Source organism: Dermacentor silvarum, chromosome 4 (genome assembly GCF_013339745.2).
Source record: "Dermacentor silvarum isolate Dsil-2018 chromosome 4, BIME_Dsil_1.4, whole genome shotgun sequence".
NCBI lineage: Eukaryota > Metazoa > Arthropoda > Arachnida > Ixodida > Ixodidae > Dermacentor > Dermacentor silvarum.
In genome coordinates this window covers 98,875,371-98,900,251 of record NC_051157.2, presented here as the reverse complement: position 1 = coordinate 98,900,251, position 24,881 = coordinate 98,875,371, and the positions used below count along the sequence as shown (strand labels likewise).

At 45.3% G+C, this 24,881-nt stretch overlaps 2 protein-coding genes across 2 annotated transcripts in view; one reads left to right on the top strand and one right to left on the bottom strand.

Moving 5' to 3' along the window:
- The window catches only part of LOC119450432 (sialin-like), a 233,203-nt gene that overhangs the window by 6,727 nt on the left and 201,595 nt on the right, over positions 1-24,881 (bottom strand). The window lies entirely within an intron of this gene.
- Positions 1-24,881, top strand: part of LOC119450434 (ubiquitin-like modifier-activating enzyme 1) — a 50,039-nt gene that overhangs the window by 24,111 nt on the left and 1,047 nt on the right. The window contains exons 16-25 of the mRNA XM_049665869.1: positions 279-343; positions 1,674-1,725; positions 3,225-3,371; positions 3,952-4,026; positions 4,231-4,441; positions 7,023-7,291; positions 11,560-11,664; positions 15,061-15,144; positions 19,272-19,366; positions 23,367-23,538. Of these exons, the coding sequence (XP_049521826.1) occupies positions 279-343; positions 1,674-1,725; positions 3,225-3,371; positions 3,952-4,026; positions 4,231-4,441; positions 7,023-7,291; positions 11,560-11,664; positions 15,061-15,144; positions 19,272-19,366; positions 23,367-23,535 (1,272 nt within the window). The 3' untranslated portion in view covers positions 23,536-23,538. The remainder of the gene's footprint in view (positions 1-278; positions 344-1,673; positions 1,726-3,224; positions 3,372-3,951; positions 4,027-4,230; positions 4,442-7,022; positions 7,292-11,559; positions 11,665-15,060; positions 15,145-19,271; positions 19,367-23,366; positions 23,539-24,881) is intronic.

Below are 24,881 nucleotides of genomic sequence, written 5' to 3'. Positions count from 1 at the left end.
AACTGTTCGTAACACCAAGCGTAAGCCAATAGCGATGTTCGGTGAATATATTAGCGAAGGCTGCTGGAGATTTGCAAGCAGCTTTTACAGTCGAAAAGCTGTGTGAACTCGAACCAAGCTTCTACCTGAGCAAATATAGGCTTGTTGTGTATCCCCCCCCCCCCCCCCCCCCCCCCCCAAGAATATCTCGCTCACCTACACCTCCGTTCCACTACTGGTATGTCATGACATCCTAATGATATCGTACTGAAAATGCAAGGAACGTTTTGTCTTTTCAGTGGGCACGAGATGAATTCGAGGGTCTGTTCAAGCAGTGTGCCGCAAATGCTGTCCAGTACTTAAGGTGCAGTATGCATTTTAGTTATGTTGAAAAATTTGAACAAAATATATGCAAAAACACAGCAAATGAATCCCTTGCCCTATTTTGCTACCCGTTTTGGGGAATCTACCTGAAAAATACGACCGTTGTTAAGTATTTACGCCCCTCTTGCAGTCATACCACCTTTATTCTCTTCCCTCTATCGGGAAATAAAGTGAGCCGTTCGTTGGAATCAAAAGCACGCGTTTTTTCTTCGTGTTTGTCTTCGCATTTGTTCTATAATACGAGAAACTGGTGGTCGTTTAATATTCACGTGAAGGCTCTGGCTTTTTTACGTGTGCTTTCCTGCAGACAACACATCTTGATCGACCTACGACCCTTGCCTGAAACATTAAACTGGAACATTGATGGACTGGCGCGCATCGCGCAACGATTCTTGACACGTTATAGAAATCCTTAAGCCAGGGCTGCACAATTAAAAACCAGAAAAGGCCAAATACGCCTTAAGGCAAAACGGGCCAAACTTTAGTGAGAAACGTTGCTAGTTTTGCATGCGTAAACACAGTCTTTTTTGATTTCATCGCGCTATTTGCTCCCTTCGGAACGTCTCGTTATGCCACCGTGGTCATCGAAGAGAGAAGGCTGTTCTCGTTCACATTCATAAAACAGCATTATTGCTCACAGAAACTGGTTGCAGGACATTTATTATACGTGTTTCCATGTTTGTTCGCCATCGAGATTCTTGTAAGACAAAAGAAACGCCTGATCCCGATACATCGTCTCGTAGCTCTATTGCAGGTAAAAGAGCTTTAGCTGCACTGTAGAGTCGGTCTTCCGGCGTCAGAGAGAAATAATCGCAAAACAGATGACCGCTGTGTTTTCTTTTATCTTCGTATTACTTCCCACGACGTCGTAAGTGTAATATTGTTCTTAAGATTCAGCGTTGGGCTTGCTACTCCATTTGCCATTTGCATGTGCAACATCTTTTTCAATACAAAAATGTGATATTGTATAATAAATTAATGAAGAATGAAAAAACGTCATTACCATTGCAATTTCCGAGAATGAGATGGACAAAAGTTGTGTCTTTCACCTTTAGAATGGATGAGAAGTGGCTATGACTGCATTCGGATTTCTATATGGTGACAAGGGCTAGCAGTATGTCAAAAAGTCAGCCCGCCAGTCTTTGGTAAAGTTATTACAAGCGATATAAAGATGCAACATTTAGATTTTGGTTTTATCTCAGCCTTGCATTGGGAGGGAGGGGGGGGGGGGGGGTGGTATCTTGGTGCTGTGATCTTGGCGTGCGAAACACAACAAAGTCGCTGATGCTTTTTTTCACTGATCATTACAGTGACCCTGATTTTCGGTCGAAGGCCCTAGACACGCTGCAACTGAGTCAGAAAGTAAGCAACCTTTTCTTCGTTTTTGTGGCAGTCTCCGAATGTTTCGAAAGTTATCCGATATTGCTGTTGCGTCCTGTATTCCCTGTAAAGTTTATTCTTCGAAGCCCCTCCAGTTGGCAAGCGTCTTTTGGGAGCCAACTTTGCTCTTCGAGACAGTGTAAAGCAACCATGGCTATACTAATTATATAAAAGGCCAAATTCGGTTGTGCTTTCAAATAACTGCCAAGGTAGCGTTTAATATATCAAGAAAGAAAATTTCTGCAGGTATTGTAAAAATACCTGTCTACAAATGCCCGCATGACTTGATGCCAGTCTACATTGAGATTGTCGTCTCGTTTTGTGCGACAACCGGTGCGGCTAGTTTTCACCTGGAGTTGCTTCAGAGTCAACTACAATAAGATTACATAAGCAATATCGGCTTTCATTTCAGCCGAATGCTTCGCCCGCTGCAATGTATGGTACTTCTATGCGCGCAGTCACCATAACAGATACGACGGAGTGTACCCCAAGAAGCGCCCAAATCATGTTTCAAAGACGGTATTCGTGGTTATAGTGGAACCAACCATACGGTAATGCACGAAACTTAGCTTATACAGACGGTACTAGCGCCATGCGTAGTAATGTAAAGTAAGCAGCGTGTGGGAACTCAGTAGACTCCTTCAAAAGTTCGGTTTCATTCTATTTTGACGGAGAAACGAGAGGCTAGTACATAGTGTAGAAAGAGTCTGTCTACACTAGACACGAAAACAACAGATAGTGCGCTGCCCGTAAGAAAGCACACTGTCCGTCGCGGATTTGTTTTCGCTACATTTGTTTTAAGGGGATTCTACATTATATCGTGATTACCATCGTATTTCAGTATTTCATCCCGAGGCAAACAAACACTTCGAATAAACAATTTTACTGGTCAACCCTCGTTAAAACCCCGAAGCACCTTTCGTCGTAATTTCAACTTTCTTGTGTGAAGGATGTTCGTCTTCTATCGCTATTATCATTTTACAGGATGGTCTAGGAACGCATGCGCGCAAGTCTTCGTATGCTTCATCGTTAATGAACACACTACGCGGTATTATGATGAATTTCGCCTATTTTTCCACACCGACAGAATAATCTGCTACGGTGATAAAAACAGAATAAGAAAACGAACAAGCCTGTATATTGTTCAGTAGACCAAATCTGGCCATTGAGAGCGGATACATTTTGTTTACCTTCAGAACGTTAGCTGAGGAAACCGTCCAATTGTTAGTCCAGTTTCTTTCAGCTAAAAGGTTTTGTTGGACGTCCAAACATCTTTTGTATGCTTAGTTCTGTACTCATTTTGTTGTATAGGTCATGTACAGGGGGGCTCAGGTTTTCTTCAAGTGCATTTGTCGCTTTTTTTCTTGGGCCATCCCGCATCCTTCTGATGTAAACAAATCAATAAATAAAACTACATCGGAAACAACGCATGTATTAGGCGCAAGGTAAGGAATGGGTGTATCGCCACGTTCACATTACAGGTCGTGCTGATGGAAGAAATTAAGAAGATTCTGGTCGACGACAGAGCGATTGTTTTCGATGACTGCGTCGCCTTCGCCAGGGTGCGGTTCCAGGAGCAGTACAACAACGAGATACGAGAGCTGCTCCGCAGATTTCCCGAGAACCACGTACGAGTTCATCTTCCCTGGCTGTTCTAGCGAAGTAGATGGTGGAATGGTGCTATACGATCTACTAGCTTGGAGGAACACTAAAGAATTTAGCCTTGACTTATGTATCAAACTTCTGTAATGGCGATTATAGTGGTCTTGCCGTTAGCGGATGGTTGGTAAGCCAAAAAGCAGGCGAATAAGGAACACAAATGGCAAGGACCCGATAATTGTGAAATCTTCCGCTCGGCACTGGATAACTTATACGAATATATAAGGGTTCAAGTGCATTTAGAGCTAATCAATGACTCAACCCGGCAAATTCTGCGACGCTTTTGCTGCGTACAAGGGACCGAAATGCGCTAAAACGCTGAAGTCAATGGCACCAGAATGACATTGCTGGTGCCTCAGTTGCATTGGTTTCGGAGGAACAGTATAAGACCTCGGTAGTAGCACTGATTGGCAAGCATTTTTCGAATAACGCACATTTGGCACTCACCATGATATCGTGCAGTTCTTGTTTGTCTAACACTGGCATTAGCAAGCGATGAACTAAACTGGCGGATGTCACTTGCGCAACTGCTTTTTTTTTTTCTCACAGACCACAACCTCTGGTTCTCCCTACTGGTCTGGCCACAAACGATGTCCTCATCCCATCGAATTTGACCCCGACAACGTAAGAGCACTTGCTTCTTGTGTGTTTGTGGGTTTTCCTGTTTATATGGGTGCTTTTGTGCTGATATGCGTATATCTGTTCGTCCGTGTGTAGGGCGCGTCCTAAGTATTCAGATTTTTGCTGCTGTTACTGTTGTTGCTCCTATTAAACGCAATGATCGTGTCGCTATATTGACTCGCGCTTTTCCTTCCCGTCGTAACGCAGACGCTGCACATGGACTACATCGTGGCTGCAGCGAACCTACGGGCAGCAATGTTTGGCATTCCGCCCAACACGGATCGTCAGGCGATCGCCGCAATGCTCGAGGAAGTTCAAGTTCCAGCATTTCATCCACAACCAAACGCACACTTTGCCGTCAACGTCAACGATCCAAACGCACAGCCTGCAGTGCTGCAGGTCATCGCAATACCGAACGGTGCGTGCTTCTTGAGTTGTTCAATCCCCTTCTAATTTGCCTTGGAATGCCGCTATTCCAATAATATACCAAAACCATAGGACGCACACTGACACTGAAGGAAAGGAAAGCATAAGGAAAGTTAACAGTGGTTTCGATTGAAACGTAGAAGTAGTATAGAAAAAGGGAAACGAAAATGGTTGAAAGAAAATTGCAGTTTTGCCCGAAAGGCGAAGCATCGATTGCGATAGCAAATTATTAGACAGCCATACAAAGTAACAATAGCATTTTTATCGGTCGTTTAAGCTTGTAAACATTCGATTACTAACTTAATTAAGAAGCATGGTGTCATGGGTGCACAAGCAAACATGAACACGTCTCACTCGATGACCGCGGCAACTCACGGTCAAAACGCTGGAGTGAGTAAGCGCGGCTGAACCAGCGAGCAAATTGACCTTCGTGCTACCTCTCACTTCAGCCTGAACGTAGCTGCGATAACACAAGCGCACACGAAGCTATCAGCCCTTGGTCTAATTTGCGATGTATAAAAGACGGTGTCCTTAAGTCGTCTTCACCGCTGCACAGCCTTTCTATGTGGTGAAGCATATGAAGAGTGGAATGGGGCTACTGCCACTGGACAAAGCGCGTGTTTCCTGATTATGCATGTGCCGCAACCGGTCATGGTACAAGCACCGAGATGTATAACAACTGTACTGACAGCCATTCAGCGCTGTTTCTGACGTTGCTCTGCAAAGTCATTTTCTTTTCTTTTGTCGTTGCCGTGGTCGCGATAGAAAAGGCGGAATTACATGCAGAGATCGGCGGACAGTCATCGAAACTGGCGATGATTCGATGAATGTCTTCTTGTCTAATAATAGGGAAGCGTCAATGCTAGCACATTACAATGTAGCTTAAGGGTAAAGTCAGGCTGAAAACTTTGTTTGTTTGCGTTGTTTTTCTTTAAAGAACTGGAGTTCTTGTTTCTTGCCTAATATATGTGCGGTTCATTGGAGAACAATTTGCAGCAAGAAGGATGTTCGTGCACTGTCTCCTTAAAAATATATAGCGAGACTTGTAACCCCACCAAGTGTCCGTGAAACCAATACTGATGGTACCGGTTTCATTCGTAACATAAACATGCTTGAATTTCTTCTCTTTAACGTTACTATTATGTTGAAAAATAATATAAGTTCAAAAGCATTGACAGCATGTTTCCAATTGTGATAAACATAAACTCTCACAAGGGCTACGCACTACGTTTAATACTTGTTGTTTACACTATCCTGGATGTTTGCGCGTTAAATTGCCTTTTTGTTAAGTTTATGCACGCCAGTTTTTCTCGTTTAGATTAGTACCTACAGTATGGCGAAGATAGAGCGCGAAGGCGAGGGGAAGAAACGTTTGTCGAGAATCTGTTTCTGGAAGTGCATTGAAACTTGGTAATTAATGTGAAGGGCGGCTGCAGTGTTCTGGAATAAATCTGAACACTGTAAAGGAACCAATATAAATTTGTGCACACTGTGAAAGGTTGTCTTGCACTGAAATAGTGCTTCAGTGGTACAAGGTGGCAAAGGTAACCGAAGACACCCATATGAACCTTCAGAGTTTCAAGTTTTCTGTAACTGACGCTCTCAGTCATTCCATCGATGTCAAGAGAGGCACACTTGATATTTTGAAACCAGTAAAACTGGAACAAATACTTTAAATAGTATAAATTTGTCATACAATTCACCGGCCGGTCAATGTGGAGACCTCCGCTATAGTGCTGATGTTTCAAAATAAGCTAGAAATATAAACATGCGGTGCCCTGTGGGCGAAGTTAAACAAAAACTAGGATCAGGAGGAGACAAACTACGTATACGGGGAATTTTAGCTCCCCTTAATTTTTTTAGCACTGCAGGTGTTTCAATACTTTCTTGATTTTCTCAATGCACACGCCAACAAGAATAACTATTTTTCAAATAGATCTTTAATGCTACTTGTCACTCTGATTCTTTGCATAATTGTCTGTGCAATGAACCTCCCGACATAAAATTGTGCGACAACTTTTGACGTGGCCTAAGTTTATAGGAAAGCGTACCTATCAGAAGCGCACGCTTTTTTATTATTTTTTATTTATATTATATTACTATGCTTTCAAAATTTCGCACATCTCGTTAGTTCTTGTTAAATAACATTTTTAAGCAAATAAAGATCAGAGCTTTTTACACTGTGTTTAGAAAAATGTGCTTTATAAGATAATCGGTATTCTTATTTTTCTCCCGAATTTCTTTTTTTCGAGCTTGGCATGATACCTTACGTGACCCATGTCCTTTCTTTATTTCCTTCTTTCTTTATTTACTTCTTTCATTCTTTCTTCCCTTCCTTCCTTCCTTCCTTCCTTCCTTCCTTCCTTCTTCCTTCCTTCCTTCCTTCCTTCCTTCCTTCCTTCCTTCCTTCATTCCTTCCTTCCTTCCTTCCTTCCTTCCTTCCTTCCTTCCTTCCTTCCTTCCTTCCTTCATTCATTCATTCATTCCTTCCTTCATTCCTTCCTTCCTTCCTTTCCTTCCTTCCTTCCTTCCTTCCTTCATTCCTTCCTTCCTTCTTTCTCGTGTCTTTTTAGACGAGGAGCGCTTGGCGCAACTGCTGGACGAGCTGCCTGTTCAGGAGCAACTCAGGGATGTGACACTGACGACTCTGGAGTTCGAAAAGGACGACGACACTAACTTCCACATGGACTTCATCGTCGCGGCGTCAAACCTGCGTGCCGCCAACTACGACATCGAGCCGGCCGACCGGCTCAAGAGCAAGCTCATCGCGGGCAAGATCATCCCGGCCATCGCCACCACCACTTCGCTCGTGGCGGGTCTCGCCTGCCTCGAGCTCTACAAGGTGACAACACCACCCGTTTCTAGGCCTGTTTGTGTCGAGGCATCTTAAGGCTTTAGAGGGAGGCTTTCGTGGATTGACCGTGGCCTGTCCCGGACAGCCAAGGAAGAGCGCATTCAAAAGCGAGGGGTCGCCTGCACGACGGAACCGAGGAGAGCACGAGGTCGCGGGATCGAATTCCGGCCACGCCGGCCGCATTTTGATGGGGGCGAAATGCGACAACACCCGTGTACTTGGATTTAGGTGCACGTTAAAGAACCCTAGGTGGTCGAAATTATTCCGGAGTCCCCCACTACGGCGTGCCTCATAATCAGATCGTGGTTTTGGCACGTAAAACCCCATAATTTATTTTTTTTGCACGAAGGACCCATTAGCGAGCACGCGTGCGAGTGTTCGAGTGCACGCCTCATGAAAACTGTAGGGTGCTGTGAAATTGACACTGGACACCAAAGAGAAACACTAAGTCAGTTTATTTTTTCGAGTTAAGTGGTTTCGAGTTAAGTTGTTGATTATTAGAAGGTAAAATAAAGGTCAGAGTTCCAATTTTGAATTTTGCGCCGACACTCCAGTGCCGGTACATAAGCACGACGTCACGAATTTTAATTGCTTTTTTTTTCAGATTTTGGTCGCTCTACCTCAGGAAAAGCAATTTAAACTTCCCGTCTATAGCTCTTAAAAAACAAAACACTGTAATTCATTTCAACAGATAAAGAATTTACTGGACCCAAGTTATACACCGCCAAAATGTGACGTCACGTCGGCGAGATATTGCGGGAACTTGAAAAGGGGGGCATCGCCACCCGTCTTTTCTTTAAGCAATTTTTTGTGGCAAGTAACTAGGACGACACACAAATTGAATAAAACAGTAAACGGACGACGTGAAAACAAACTTTAGTAGCTATCACGGGCAAACTGTCGATGCGCAACAGGTGGTCACGATTATTACACATTTCTCAACTACGGCTTATATCTGATCGCAGGTGTTCACCTCACTCACGTGTACAGTAAAATTTTATTACCTATAAAGGCAAAAGGTGTTAGGCATGGGACAAAACAGCACATTTAAGGGTGCAAGAGCTTTTACTACGTTCAGACCGTGTGTCACCCTACCCTGTTGATGGCCCAGGTACTCAGAAGTCTGTCCAATACTCCGACGCGCCCGGCCTAAGTATATCGAACAAACGCTCTATTAATGTCGCTCTAACTTAGTAATGGCTCTTCGCTGCCCGACTGCAGCATTAGCTAGCACCTACAACAGGTGTCCAAAACGAATCAAGCACACGCTTCGGACATTGCTTATTGCTAAACACAGCACGCGAGCTCGAAGAAACAATGTGTGAATGCGAATTACACTGCAGCAGCACCGGCTAGGTGCTCTACGCTCTAAAGATGCTCGCAGTGCCTGACGCCTTCCACACCGTCCAACGAAGGCAAATAGCTTGCGTTAGCTGCGAGCTGTTCCATCGCAATTCCAAACGGGTTGCAACTGCTACTTGCGCTTTTTGACTTGCGGTATCATGCGCGCATCTCTTAGTCAGGGGTCGGTGGTGGTATGCAAAATTATTTATTCAGATATTGACCTCGGGATCTGTTTTCGGCTCCATATCCTACAACATATAAATCCGACCAGACTTGGCGATGTAAGAGAGGAGCGAGTTAATGCTAAACCATTATAGCAAACGCGCGACGGTCGCGTTTGCTTTCCGCCGTGCGTTCACTCTCCGTGATGGCGCGCGTCCCCCGCACGCTTTCGCTCGCGCGGCGACGATTTTATCGCCCTTGGACTTTATACGGAACCTCACAGCGACGGCGACGACGACGGCGACGCCGACGGCAGAAAGCCGGTTCAAGTGTCCATATAATTGCTATCGCAATAAAATAAATGCAAATAGCTCCGAAAGAATACTTCATCGTTCTAAGATGTGGCGCTGCTCTTTCATGCCTTTATATAACTGTTGTTGTTAACAAATGGCGCATTGCACAGATGTGGTAGATGTTTTTTATAGCGATAGCAATTATATGGACAATCCAAGTATTTTTGCCGTCGCCATTGCCGTCGTCGTCGCCGTGATGTTTCGTATAAAGGTCCCTGCGCGCCGTGCGTGGGAGTAAAGGCGTGCGAGGGTGAGCCAGCAACCGCAGCTTAGAGGAAGGCGGCCACATGCTTCATTCACGCGCGAGCAACGGGGTGGACGCGACGGAGACGGGAAGGGGGGGAGGGTGCGTTCTACTTGCGAGGCTGCTGCTCACGGAGCTATCTTGAAAGCGATCTGCGACGCGGCTGAAGTGCGCCCCCGCGGCGGCCTCAACTTCAAAGCGATCTGCGATGGGCCAAAGGGCTTTCGCCGAGTGCCGGTAGCTTCGTATGCACTGCGCTTTCGACGTTTAGTTCGCGTTGAAGCGAGAGTCAGCGCGAAGGTCAGTTTGCTCGCTGCCACTGGCGTGATTTCCCACTCCAGCGTTTTGACGAGCTCCCGCGGTCATCGAGGGAGATGTGTTCATGTTTACCTGTGCGCGCGTGTCACTGGGCTTGTTTATTTAGTTATTAAGCGAATATTTACAACTTTATATGGCCGATAAAACTACCATCCTTACTTCGTATAGCTGTCTACTAATTTGCTATCGCAATCGATGCTTCGCCTTTCGGGCGAAACCGCGATACTTTTTTTTCTTCTTTTTAACACGAAAGTGTTTTATGCCGGGGTCCACCAAGACTTCACTGACGTATTTCCGTCACGTAAATACGTCATAGAACATAATACAAAGAAAGAAACCAGAAGAAAAAGTTCCACAAACATGCAAAATTTGGAAATCGAACCCACGACCTCTCGGTCCGCGACGATAGATCGCCGAGCGTTTAACCCATTGCGCCACAAACGCATTTGCAGAGAGCTACACAGACGCGCCTTATATATCTAACACTCCTCCGTGTACCCGCGCTCTTGCTCGGGGCGGTGCCGCCGCCCACGAGCAGAAAAAGTTGTCGCAGTTTCACCTGAAAGGCGTAGCATCAATTGCGATAGCAAATTTGTAGAGAGCTATATGGAGTAATGATATTAGCTTTATCAGCTGTATAAACTTGGACATGCAGCAGCACCGGCAACACGCAGAACTGTTGTCGACGCCGTCGGCGTTTTGTCCGCGTTCGGTCAAAATGCGTGCGGCGTTGGTGACTGTTGCCGGAGCCTCTGATATAAATAGGCACTTGGTGCCGCAGCTAAACGTCGCCTCCCTTCCCTCCCCCTCCCCCCCCTCCCCCACGGCTTCTCGCGCGTCGGTAGAAGGCGCGTTTGCTCTACATATATGGTGATTGTAAAGGAGGAAAGAGACGCCTACTTCTGCAGCCCTTAAGGGAGCACGGCGCAGAACGCGCGTTTGTTCTCCGCCGTGCGTTCATTCCCCGTAAAAGCGCGCGCCCCTCGAACTCTTTCACTCGCACATACAGCGTTCGGCGCGCGGCGCCGATTTCATCTCCATTGACGTCATACGGAACCTCACGGCGACGGCGACGGAGACGGCTACGGCGACGGCGACGGCGACGCCGACGGCAGAAATCTGCTTTTGAGTGTCCATATAATTGCTATCGCAATAAAAGAGAAGTACTGCATTATGACACTAACGCGCACCGACAGTGAACGCTTCGGTGGTCTCAGCACTACGACGCCTCGATGCCAGCATTCGAAGGGACGCTGGCATCAAGAAGCACTACCAACGCCACCTAGGTGGCGTTCACCGTACTCAGCACAGCGGAGCGTGGCCTCCGCAATTAGCTCTGAAAATGTTTCTGAAGTTGATCGCGGAGGCTGCAATTACGACGCGCTGTACGCGCTGATTTGACTCGGTGACGATTCAGTTACGTGCTTTGTCTTGCGCGTTGTATTAGTGTGTCAGTTACGTGCTTCGTCTTTCGCGTTGTGCTAGCGTGTGCAGCGTAGTGCAGCTTCCATATGCACGACGGTTGCTCATGGTCATCGACGTTGGTAGTCGTGATGGAGGAGACGTGCCACCAGGCGTCAGCGTGGGTGCATCAACGCCTAAGGGCGCTTTAGCCACAAAACACCAATAGACATTATATATCAATGTGCAATAAACATTACACTACTTCTGTGAAGACACGTTTCACTTTCGTGTTCTATACCGATTCCTATATAAGAGGGATCAACCACAATTTTTTGTCTCCATAGCTGCACTTTTTCCGAATAAAGTGACTGCGATAGGTTTATAATTGAAGTATTATACATTGCCTTTTCTCAATGTCATCTTTTGAGCAGCTGGCTCAGGATCACAACGAGTTGGCGCTGTACAAGAACGGCTTCGTCAACCTGGCGTTGCCTTTCTTCGGCTTTTCGGAACCCATCGCTCCCGTGAAAAAAAAGGCGAGTGGTTTGCATTCTTGCGCCTTTAATACAAATTCAGGCTTAAGAACAAAGTAAAGTTCTGATGCTCATATTTATCAGGATACCAGCTTGATACTTCTTTTTTCTAATATGCAATCACTTTGTGTGCTGCACGCGACCCGTGGTTGTAGCTGTGTAGGATATAATTATACATATTCAATTCAATTCAATTCAATTCAATTCAATTTTATTCACAACACACATACAAAGTTGTGTTGAAGGCTCCCCTGGCAAAAAAGCTGTAAGCATACAGCTTGACGGAGGCCAGGGGGGCCAATAATCGGCAGCAGTGTCAATGCATTAGTAATAGCATTAAATGGCAATACATGAAGACGCATCAATAAAACTCTACACCAATACTATAAGCAACAGTCACAACAATAAATACCTACACTATAAGCAAATACATACAAGACATGGAAATACATGCACAACATACTAGATGCACTAATAACACATGCAAGTAATACTCGTATATAAGACGAGATAAATACAGTGTATCAATAAAATTCATCAAATACAAACATATTGCGCAATCGCCCTCGTGAAAAACCAACATCTTTATTTACACGCTTTTCAAGTTTATTCAGTAGCACTGGTACATTATGAGTTACAGATTGCAAAAGATAATTGGTTCTAGGGTACGGTACCAACCACCTTTCGCGTTCCCTTGTCAAACGAATACTGGAACGTTCTACAGGATTAGACACGCTATTTAGAAATTCAGCAGTTTTTGTTTCTGCAAAATGAAGCTGATGCAAAAGACGGTAGCTGTATGAGTGCTCGATATTAACTATCTTGTTTCTCTGAAATAGTTCTTTTGTTGGGTGAAAATAGTCGACAAGGCTTGCACAGCGAATGGCCTTCTTTTCTAAAAGCAAGAGCCTATTAATATTACTTTTTGTTGTTGTGCCCCATATTAATAAACAGTAGTTCAAATGCGATCGAAAGAGTGAATGATAAAGTTGGAAGAGGATTGGAGAGGGGAACATGTGTCGACACCTGAACAACACGCCAATAGCTGAGGACAGCTTTTTATAACCATGTCGATGTGTGAATTCCACTGCAAATGGTTCGAAAATGTTACGCCTAACACCTTGTGTTCTGCCACTACTTCAATAGGATGGGGCCCCATGGTCAAGTTTATGGTAGTAACGGCTTTGTTTTTGTCAGTGAAAATGATGTCCTTAGATTTTTTAGCGTTGATGTGAAGGTAGTTACTAAGCGACCACTCATGTAATTTTGAGAGGACAGAATTTGTGCGCAGTACTAAGACGATGTCGTTATCAGCAGTAACAAAAAGACTAGTGTCATCCGCGTATAAAATAAATTTAGTCTCATTGTCAATTTTATTTAAATCATTAACATATACGTTAAATAAAAAGGGGCCTATATGAGCCTCTATTCTCAGTAGAAGTTATTACGCTATCCCTGTTGGTAAGTGCTGGTGCCAGCCAATTGTTATGCTGGACATATCATTAAAGAGGGCCTGCCAACGGCAAACGGTAATTACGCACAAGAAGCTTCGTGCATTCTGCCCCTTGGTGGAACGGCCCTGTGCCGCTCTTTAATGTTTCCACAAACCGGCCGGAATACGCAGTTTCAAATAGATAAACATGGTGGTACTGCAGGCCCAATCTTTGTAGGAAGGGAGAGTGTACAGAAATCAATGTACCATTAGATGCAATTAGTTCAATGGATTATTTATTCCATTGTTGTAAACTCCTAAGCAGCAGTTCAAAAAAAATTAAAGCCTGTCGCTAAAGTGAGACAATGACGTCACTAAAGTTCCGGTAAATTCTGCTGCGAAGTCACTATAATTGTCGTAAATGTTCTGAGTGAATTTTAGGTGCCGTAGATGTTTTGGAACACTAAAATATTCCACTTCCATTCCACCCTTTGGAAGTGGATGTACGGCGAAGCAGTTGCGGACGTTAGACGACGTCACACAAGCACCACCATCACAGTGACGTACGTGATGCGCGCACTGACGTGAGCAGAAGTGCAGCATACATCCTCATTCGTCTAGGCTGTCCGCCAAGCGCAAGTACGCTATTGAACTAAATTAATGTTTAAGCCTCAGAAAATGCGTAAAGTACGACTTGAACACAACGTGCAGACATGATAGCTTCGCATTGTTTTTCGAATATACGAGAAAACATAATACGCAGAAACTGAAAGACAACGCCCTTTTCCAGCTGTTATTTGAGCTCTGTCTGAGTGGCCGCTAGGGTGGCGGTACCGTTAGCACAGCGTAAATCCTCATTATTGTAGGCACTCCGCCTGGTGCAAGTGCGTTATTGAACTAATTGAATTTCTCAAAGTAAAATGTATCAGAAAATTCGTAAAGTACGACATACGCACAACCTGCGCACGTGAAAGCATCGGATTGTGATTCCATTATACGACTAAACATAATTCTGTTAGGCGGAAACTCAAACACAAGCCCCTTTTCTAGCTGCCGTTTTTTTTTTTTTTTTTGATGAGCTGGCCACGAGAAATAACGGCCAGCTAGAGGCTAACAGCTTCACTGTTATATAACAGCTTACGTGGCGTTAATAATATACCGAAACGTTTCAGGTTTGTCTTGGTTCCGTGTGGGTGAGAAATAAACAGTGAATTTACCAGCAGGGGTAGTCGGCGTATAGTCTACGAATATAAATACTGATAATGTCACAAGAAATTCTGCGTTTACCTTTAGATTTTGAGGTTGCAAATGGTGGCAGGATTCAAAAGAACACGAGTAATATGATTTTCCTAGGATGAAAAGGCACTTGGTTGGCACATGAAAGGGAACATGAAAAGTCGCTAAAATTTCGCCAATCGTTCTTTCACGTCGCTAAGAAAAGTCACCGGTCGATAAAAAGAAAATATTGTCGCTTAACAGTCAAGAAAGTCGCTAAATCTAGAACCAAGATTGCTAAAATGGCAACACTGCAGAGGACATGGTGCGATGATTACGTAATCTATCATGTTACAAGTGGGCTGCGTATTACGTTTGGCCCAAAGGCTACTTTAGAACCGCCGCGGATGCCAAGTTGCGATGGCGTTGCGCTGGTAAGATCGAGGTCGGGGTTTCGATCCCGACCACGGCAGCCGCATTTCGATGGAGGCTAAATGCGAAAAAGCTCGTGCGCTTACATTTAGGTGCATGTTAAAGAGCCCCAGGGGGTCAAAATTAATCCGGAGGCCCCCCATTATACGGTGTGCCTCGTAATCAGATCGTGGTTGTGGCAAGCGAAGCACAACCCAATTTTTTTTTCAAAGGTTTAGTGGTGTACTCATGCGTGGCATGTCTGTGCTATGCAGAAGTCGAGTGAATTCAACGCGCGCAGCTTAGCCTAATGCACTGTCCTTTCGATTCTCCCGCAACAGTTTCGTGACCTTGAGTTTTCCCTGTGGACAAGCCTTGACATTCAAGGCGAGCTCACCCTTCAGAACTTCCTCGAGCATTTCAAGGTACGTAGGGCGGATTGATAGATTGATTTATTGATTTATTGATTATGTGCCTGAGTCTGACAAATTTTTATGCGAGATAATAAGGGCGCGATTACCATGCCAGAAGCTATAGATTTGAAGGATAGTTAACGAAATGTCAATCATTCCGCATTGAAGACCTATCAGATACACCTGGAAGAAAGGTGGCCTTAAGGGACGGCGTAAGAGAAACATAACTTTGTAAGGTATGAAAGTACTTTTGAAGTACGATAGCTCGTTAGCAAGAACCGCTGATCTTAAGCACCTTGAATGGGCGCCGAAGAAAGGTATAAAGAACGAGAAGGTAAAGAACAAAGCTTGTACGACGAAGCGATCCCGATACATAGCTTCATCAATGCGGGCCCTCTAAACCTGCTGTTTGTTGTAGCTCATACGAAGTATGCGAAGGCTACCAAAATAGTTTTTGCGAAGCACTTTAGGGGCCCGGGCTGTCGGCGTGCAATGTGATCTCATGTCGTCGTGGTCACGCGCAAGAAAACCCGCCGGGGTGGCTCAGTCAGCTAAGGCGTTGCGCTGCTGAGCACGAGATCGCGGGATCGAATCCCGGCCGCGGCGGCCGCATTTCGATGGAGGCGAAATGCAAAAACGCCCGTGTGCTTGCGTTGTAGTGCACGTTAAAGAACCCCTGGTGGTCAAACTTAATCGGGAGCCCTCTACTACGGCGTGCCTCATAATCAGAACTGGTTTTGGCACGTAAAATCCCAAAAAGAAGAAAGAAGAAAGGTCACGCGCAAAAACAAGTTCTCAAAACAGGGAACAAGTGCAAAATTGATCAAAACCGGTTCAAAATAAACACGATTCAGAATAACTTTAAACATAGGAATAATCAAGCATTAAGCGCATTAATTAACAGAAACTCGTGAAAATCGTGTAATGTGATCTCACGTCGTCGTGGTCACGCGCAAACCAAGTTTTCAACACAGGGCCAAAACAAGTGCAGAATTGATCAAAACCGGTTCAGAATAAACTAACATGATTTAGAATAATTTGAAAGATAGGAATAGTCATGAATTAATGGAATTAACAAATATTCGTTAAATTCGCTTCCATCATCAGTAAAGGTTTTGGCTCCATGTGCGTGTAGGTTTGGCTCTATGTGCGTGGTGGTTTCCCACCAGTTGTGCCTTAGGTGTCAAAAACAGATGATGGATTGCTAAACACAAGATAAACACAGGATAAAACACGATAAACACAAGAAAAACACAAGGCAAACACCTGCGAATTGCTGTTTCGCACTTCCCCAGCTTTCACGTTGAGTGGAAATGCATTTCCACCGAGTTTACAAAGGCCACTGTCCCGGACCGGTACCCATTTTTTTTACAGCGAAAGCTGTATATGGCTTGGAGAAACGAAAAAAATCACAGCATATCCACGGGGTGAATGATGATGAGTGGGCGAAGCTCCGGAGGGAATCATCGGATCTCCCGCTTAAGGGGACGCTAGCACAAACGCGTTAGAAACGTGCAGTACTCTCTAGTAAGGGGGAGCGGCCACAGCGTCTTACGCAGCCATTTACACATGCCGGAACGTGCACCGCGTTTGCCGACGCCATCACATGACTGCTGAGAGAGTATACCCCTCGTATTCATAAACGCTCCTCGATTGAACTTGACTTGCCACCGCCTTGGGCAGCGCGTTCGAAACGCGTTGAATGTAAGGCGGAGAGGCCACAGCGTCTTACACCAGCTTCTTACACGGGCCGTAACGCGCTAGCACAAACGCGTTAGAAACGCGCTAGAAACGCGGCCTTTCGTTAATGTTGAGTATTTATCGCCATCGTGGTGCGTGTGTCTATGTGCGCTTCGTGGCGTAGTGGTTAACGCCGCGCGTTCGGAAGCGAGGGGTCCCTGGTTTGCGCTACGGACACAACTTTCGGAATTTTTTTTTTTTCATAAAACGCCGGAAGCGTTCTCCGGAAGCCGGAAGCTGGCTTCCGGAACCGGAACCGGAAGTGGAAACGGAAGCGGAACCGGAAGTGGAACCGGAAGCGGAAGTCGGCTTCCGGTTATACTATACGTATACATATATATATATATATATATATATATATATATATATATATATATATATATATATATATGGGTATACATACATATACGGACACACAACGCCATCTATTAAACAATTCATAAAATCTCACGAGGCACTACCTTGGAGGTAAACAATGGCTGCTACTGGGAATGAGAGACAGCAGAAGTCGGCTTTTAGCTAACACTTACACTTCTACTTCTACTAACGTTTCCTACTGGAACATGCCAATGGCTGCTAATGGGGAATGAGAGACAGAAGAATTCGGCTTTTAGTTAACGCGCACGCTGCGAATTTTTTATTGTTCAACAACGCACAGGAGAAATCTCCCACCGGCACCACCTTGCAGGTCAAAGCGTAAGACTGGTTACGCACTACGACTACGACGAGGGACGAACGGGTGCCGCTTTAAGGAGCTTCGCCCCTAAAACCGTTCGTCCCATGTTTCGCTAAAGGTCTCCATTGGTTGCGCCGTACGTCGTTCTCTGCGTCGTATCTGCTCTGCCCGCAACGCCGGCTCCTCGGCTCGCCATTCGATATCTCGAGTTAGCTCGGCGTCGTGGTTAGCAGCATCCGCCCGCCATTAGCGCTTGCGTTCCACGAGAAAAAAAAAACAGCTAACGAAGAATTGAGAAACGCTTCAATACAGCGTCGGGATTAACCCACTGCAAACACCGGGGTCGCACGTTTCAGCTTCGCTGGTTAACCATCTGTACGGACATCTTGGGCGGTGTTTTTTCTTTATTATTTTGCTGTGCATTGGACTAAAGATAAGAGATAGCACCTCTGTCTCTTGCCAGAAGGCCACAAAAGAAACGTTTTCGAAAACATGTATGCAAAATAAATTAAATCCTACACATGTTTGTTTTCGTTGCTACATCAGGTACCGCCTAATAGCATAAGCCGTGCTTATTCTAGTTCGTGCCTAAAATTATTAGCGCTTACATCTAACTGTCCTGACGACAACGTGCTATAACCAGTAGGCATGTGCCAATAAGTATTTTAGATATTCGGTGCGATAGCGTCAGAGCAAAGGATGGATAAGAGGTGTCAGTCCACAGCTACAGCAGTGCAATGTGGGATCTTGTAGTAAAGCAGGTTTATTTCGAACATCTGAAGTTTAAAAGATCTCGGTGTACGTGAAACACTTCGGCTAATTTTGCATTCTCTCTCGGGTGAAATTCTCTACGGAACCAAGCAAGCACATGGCCTTGTGCCCATAGCAGCAGAAATACATAGCCGCTTCGGCTAATTTTGCCGAAACACTTCGGCTAAATTTGCATTCTCTCTCGGGTGAAATTCTCTACGGAACCAAGCAAGCACATGGCCTTGTGCCCATAGCAGCAGAAATACATAGCCGCTAAGTACCAGCAGCGACAGAGATGTTGACGATCAGCCTGTAAGTTATGGCAGATCGGCTGATTCAAGTTCTGAACGCTAAGCAAGAAAATGAAGATGCAAAAAAAGGGGGGGGGGGGGTGGAAGGAGGGTGGGGGGGGACTTCAGGTTAAGTGAACAACGCAGATTTCTTTTTCGTTGCTGAAAATAAATGTACATATTGCGAGTGTCAACATAATTGGAGGCAAAATTAACCTTGAAAATAACCACATTCTTGTCCATGTTACGTTCACTGACACGATTATATAGGCTATCCCTCGATCGGTTAGAAGAATCGAGGGGACACCATCGCAAATTTTGTGTGTTCGTACGCTATCTGTCGCTGGACTTACCTCCCGCATTGTCCCATCACCGTTTCTACCTTGGATTACATACGCAGCTTTTCACCGTGCTTTACATTTTCATTGTGCTTGCAGCGTATGCTTTTCTACGAGAAATTAATTTATCAGTGTCAGTGCTATCTATGTACATTGTAGTTCCTTTACTTGTACACCTTCGCGATGAATGTACAGCTTGCGGGGCGGGACGTAGTGGCAGCAGCACCATCGAAAGGTGTTCCAAGGTCTATAACCTTATCGTCTATTTGTTACAGCTTTCCTATGTGCTTTTGGCCAGTGTTAAATAAGTGGCACAATGTATGTGTTCTACTTCATTTTTCGCAGAATGAGTTCGAAGTCGAAATCGTCATACTGTCTGAGGGATCCCGCTTGTTGTACGCCAACTTCATGGCCCCACCGCCGAAACGTCTTAGGATGACGTAAGTACAGCCGTTTTATTTTTAACGCGTTATGGCCCGGTGTCGCAGAAAATCCGGTGTCGGCGTCCGCCGTCAGCGGTGTTGTCAGGCAGAAAAGTCATCCTGAACCACAACCACGCAGGCCCACAAGGTGGCGCATAGGCGTTACTGAACTAATTGAATTTCTCAAAGCAAAATGCGTCAGAAAATTCGTAAATTACGACTTACGCACAACTTAGGGACCTAATAGCGTCGGATTGTAATTTTAATATACGAGTGCGCGTAATTTTGTTGCGCGGAAGCTCACACACAAACCCCTTTTTGCTTGCGATGAGTCACTGCTTGTAGCCCCTGCCTCACATGGAGTATGAGCCATTTCTCTACCCTGCACAGCCACCGGGATCGGTCAACCGCTGTTTTCTGTCGACGTTCCGCCACGAAGAAAGCTGCGCTGTAAAAAGAAACAGAGCTGGCCAGGCCATGTAATGCGTAGGGCAGATAACCGGTTGACCATTAGAGTTACTAAATGGCTGCATCCATTCTGTGACATCAGAAAGTTAGGTTTGGGATGACCTGAGTTAGCAAGCGCGAGCCATGGAATCAGCTAATGTAAGACTATCGCGGTCCACTTTTAAATGCGAAGCTTAAGCATCCTCCAAGTTTTTTTATCAGTGTAACTTGTCTATGCGAGATTAGCGACGCTGAGTTCGGGAAGTGGAGTGGTATTCCAGTATGGAGACATCGTCACGTGATATTTCTTTTTTTTACACCGAAGCTGTTATGGGCTCAGTCTTCGATGGTCGCGTACGGACGTAGAAAAAAACTCTCCTTGGCCGTATGCTGTATGTGCGAGTGAAAGCGCGCGAGGGACGCGCGCTTTCACGGGAAGCGAACGCACGGCGGAGAGCAAACGCCACTTCTTCCTTCGTGCGGAAAGGCGGAGGGGGGGACGGGAAGGAGGGAGGGGAGGCGACATTTAGCTGCGGCACCAAATGCGTATCTTGCAACCGGGCGCAAGGGGAACTGGCGCCTCAATCTCCCACGCGAAAGGAGGACAGCGGGAAGGCAGCGTGGGAGGGAGGGGTTGCGGCTTCTGCTCTGCGAGCAACTTGTACTTTTCGCGGCGTCGGGCGGTCGCACGCACCGTATTTTGAAAGCGATCTGCAACACGGCTCCTACCTTTGTATGCGCTGTGCTTTCGCCTCTCAGTTTCCGTAGAAGCGATAGACCGCATGAACCTTCGCTTGCTGCTGCTGGCGCGCTTGCTCATGCCAGCGTTTTGACAGCGGTTGTGTGCGGTCACACAAACAACGCGCAGAACTGTTGTCGACGGTGGCGGCGTTTTGCCCGCGTTTACACCGAACGCGCGCGGCGTTGGTGACGTGTTTATGAAGAACGTGCCAACCTTTGCTGTACACCCTATGACAGTGTACCTTAGCCACCATAAAGCCGTGGTCCCTGTGGTCACTAAATAAATGAAAACCACCGGATCATATGTATTTCTCATTCTTTAATAGTTCAAATAACCAATTACACCATCGCATGTTAATAGTCATAATTGTAAATACATAATTCCCACCATAGTACAGCTTCGCTGGCCTTCCATCTCCGCCCCAGTGGAAGGGCTGACGGTTTTTTAATAACAATATTGCTAATATCCTGCTTGTTTCTGCTATGTAGACAATTGCTTCAATAAGAGTTAGCACCTCGACAAACCGTTCTTGTCGTGGCTTCGACGGGAATGAACCGCGACGTGCCACGAAAAAATATTTAAGAGAAGATTGGGGCCAGAGCACATGACTAAATTTACTTAGCCATATATGCTCTGCTTTGTCCCTTAGTTATTTGCTTTGTCCGTTACCAGGGATAGGGAAACTTGCAAGAAATCATATTTATTGCTGCATAACGAGGACTTGTTAAGTGTTTGTTCGCTTGCTTTAACTTGCCGTGATTGATGTCGACTGTGGTTTTATAGAAGCTACTCGTGACATTCGAATTGTAGGCGCCAGATATGACAAAACGAGAGCGTATAGGGTGGTACCTCATGTTTTTGAGTTAGTGGTGTTAACACTCACTGTAGGAAGCTAAAAGCAAAAGTTCCTTACTTACCTCTCCTGTACGACAGTTTCTTGGGCAGCTCCATATTTCTTACTTAACAGAGCGCGCTTGAACACTTGCTTTTTGAAAACTCACGAAAACACTACAGCCCTTGCCTCGTGCATCTACTTGCAGCATTTCCGCATTCACACATTCCGACAAATTAATGTACAAACTTTAATGGTGTATATACCAATCGCATGTCTTCTAATCGCATATTGTTCATTACTAGCGGTGTACTAGCGCATTCCATCACGTGCCGAACGGGTGCTTCTGCCTCTGTCGGTTCTGCATACACTCAGTGGGGTAAGGCGTAAAAGCCTTTCCTCATACGCAAAGCACCTTAAGAAAGTTCAAAATGACAATGATTGCCACCAGAATTTATATTGTCGGATCGCAAGGGCGTGTGTGTTTGACGCAACTTCCAGCTGACTTATGTTTGAAAAAGTGCCTTCCGTACATCAGGTTTGACGTCGTGCAGCGTATACTGTTGGTACTCTTGTTACAGCTACAGGACACCAATAAATAGATGGATGGGCAGTCTAAGCATTAGAAGGCTGAAGCATCATGATTGCACAAAGATCCTCAGCAGCGCCGCCAACACTGCCTGTATTAGAGATCGGACCATTCAAATAGACCAGGATGGTCTAAAGACTGCGCAGGCATAATACAGGCTTCTAGGCGTCCCTGTGTCTATCTTTGTTAGAATTTGCAGACGCTGTATAGCCAGTGAATGATTAAAAGTACTAGCCTATATGACTGATGACTAATAGGCCATAGTCAATGAACTGTCATAAATTGTGTACAGTTAAAAAAAGTGCAAGGCCATAAATGTATAGGCATAGTCTACAGAATGTTGTGGGTACATTAATGGCCTCTAATAGGCCTCTTCAGAAATTTTGCATTGAATTGCCGCTATGCTTAGGATTACCGTGTGAAGCACCCGCTGGCTGTAATGAAGTAAGCTGCGGGCAAAGGCTGCACGAGGCTTATGTCCGCGACTACGAAAGTACAAGAAGCTGGCGTCTCCGGCACAATGAGTAGCCCATCATCCATGACTGATAAAGTGCAAGTCCCCATATATGGACCGATGGTTTCTTAGTTTGCATATTCGATAAACTGTATTGACAGTCACAAAGGTCTATCGACTGTGAATAAAAGCATATAACCTAAAAATTTGTAAAGAATCTACATACATCCTATGAAAATTGTCAGTGTGGAGTGTATAGACGTCATAGATAACGAGATGTCTTATATAAGTGCATTCAAAGTAGGGGCATGCTTTCCAGAGCCAGGCATATAACAAAAATTGGCTACGCAGTCTATACGCGCTAAGAAAAAGCGTGCTTATATGTCGGAAAATTTAGCAGCGTATAATTAAAGCCAATATGATTCATCATCAACCCATCTATAAATCCTTATAAATTGTCATTGAATGTCCTTTGTAAATATAAAGAAACTGAACTTTCTTGTTCACTGAGTTTACCCAGTAAAAAGGATCGAAGCTCGTATTCGTAAACAATTTCCTCCCCTTAAAAGGCCCGTAAGAACAATGATGGATTGGTCGTGATGGCGAACATGGAGCTTTTAGCAATGCAAGATCCAAGCCGTTTGCGTACGATACAGGGACATTGGTGCATCACTCGTAATATAGTGTCGATGGCGTTGCACCTGCGAGGAGCCTATGGTCTTTTGTATACAGGATTGGTAGCGTTCGCTATCTGTGTGCTCTTTGTAAAGCTTCTTAATGTTATCGACCACCATAACAATGAACACACTTTTGGGAATGAAAAGGTCCAATTTGGGCCCGGCACGATACCAGCGCGCTAGCTGTTTGGAAACTCAACTACATCTCGGAGCCCTGCCTTCACATGTTGCCAGACTACCCTGCATTTTCAAGTCAGTGCCTTTTTTCTTTTCGCAGCATGAGCGAAGTGGTGCAGGACGTGTCGAAGGAAAAGATCGACCCGGGCAAGCGCGCCCTGATGTTTCAGCTCATGTGCAACGATTTGGACGGAAAAGAAGTAGAGCTGCCCCAAGTACGCTACTTGCTGCCCAAGCAAGACCAAGAGGCTGCAGACCCTCCAGTCTGAACGGTATGCACGCCTAAATTGAAATTTTTGCATGCCTTGCCATGAACTCTGACGTTAGGGTAAGATGCGTTTTGCGGCCGGGAGAAATTCAACAGTTCGGAATAAAAGCTAAAGGTAATAAAAGCAATCCTAGAATTAGTACTCGTCACTGAACATGAAAATGACACTCGAACATAAAAAACAGCGTCTAAAACCTGTCCATAAAAGCGAAAAATTCGGCGCCTAATCATGATGGTCCTTAAATCCGATTCAGAGAAACTGCACAGAAAAAGGCTACGCATGCAGAGATGCAAAACAGTAGCGAAGATAAGGACAAGTTAGTAAGGATAACATCAGAGCTCTCCTGTTGAAAAGGAGTTAACTTGGTAAAGGGATTTATTATGCAGAGCCGATAGAATGAGGATGGCAAAAACAAGATTGGTGTATGCAGAGGGACGGTGGGAAAATGAGTTGAGCTGTGTGCAGTGACGTATGCATAAAGGCTAACAGCGTGTTCATTCGGGCTATTTAGTACGTCTTCTCAAGCAGCACAATTCTCAACAGCACGACAACATGACATAGAAAAGAGACAAAGGACAGAGCCTTGTGTCCTGTGATTCTTTGTGATCTGTGTCACGCTGTCTAAGATTCTGCTGTTTACATGAAGGCCGTCGGCGTGACGCAGAGAAGCTGCAATTTGGGAACACTCGAACAGCTTTTGTCCTGCGGTACAACTTAGCAGGGTGTCCGAGAGTTATCGCGATGCAACCTGGTACACCACTAGCTCCTTCTCGTGACCTGACTTTGGGTATTCAACTAGTCCATGAACACTGCATGAAATATTTCTGCAGCAGTCTGTGAGCTGCCTTGGGTACTGCTGAACTTCATAAAAGTTCGCTCCAGTTGTTGAAACAGGAAGCACGATATAGCTTCTTCGCTTTCAAGAGCTGGGGTATACTGAGCTAGGCACATTGGTCAAGCTTTTTCGCGCTGCCCCATTAGAACTTCTAACTTCACGCTTTGCTTGGAAGGTGTGGTTCTGGGGGATTGCATCGAGACTGCCTTACAAATTCTTTTGGGTAGTTGTGTATGTGTAATGCACGAGCATGCACAAATACCCAATAAAGTAGATGGGAAGGCGGGACGGTGGTATTCAATTGGTCGAGCATCGCGCGCGTAATGCGAGAAATGTGTGTTTAGTTTCCAGCTGCGCCAAGTTTTTTTTCGTCCATTTTGACTTTCCCTTATTTTATAATTTTCTACATTTCAAGTGAAACAAGGAATTCCTCATATGCTTACCTTGGATTCATTGCGTGTGGTTGTGAGCATTAGGTGTTGCATTTTAAAGTAATTTTGCAGACATAGGA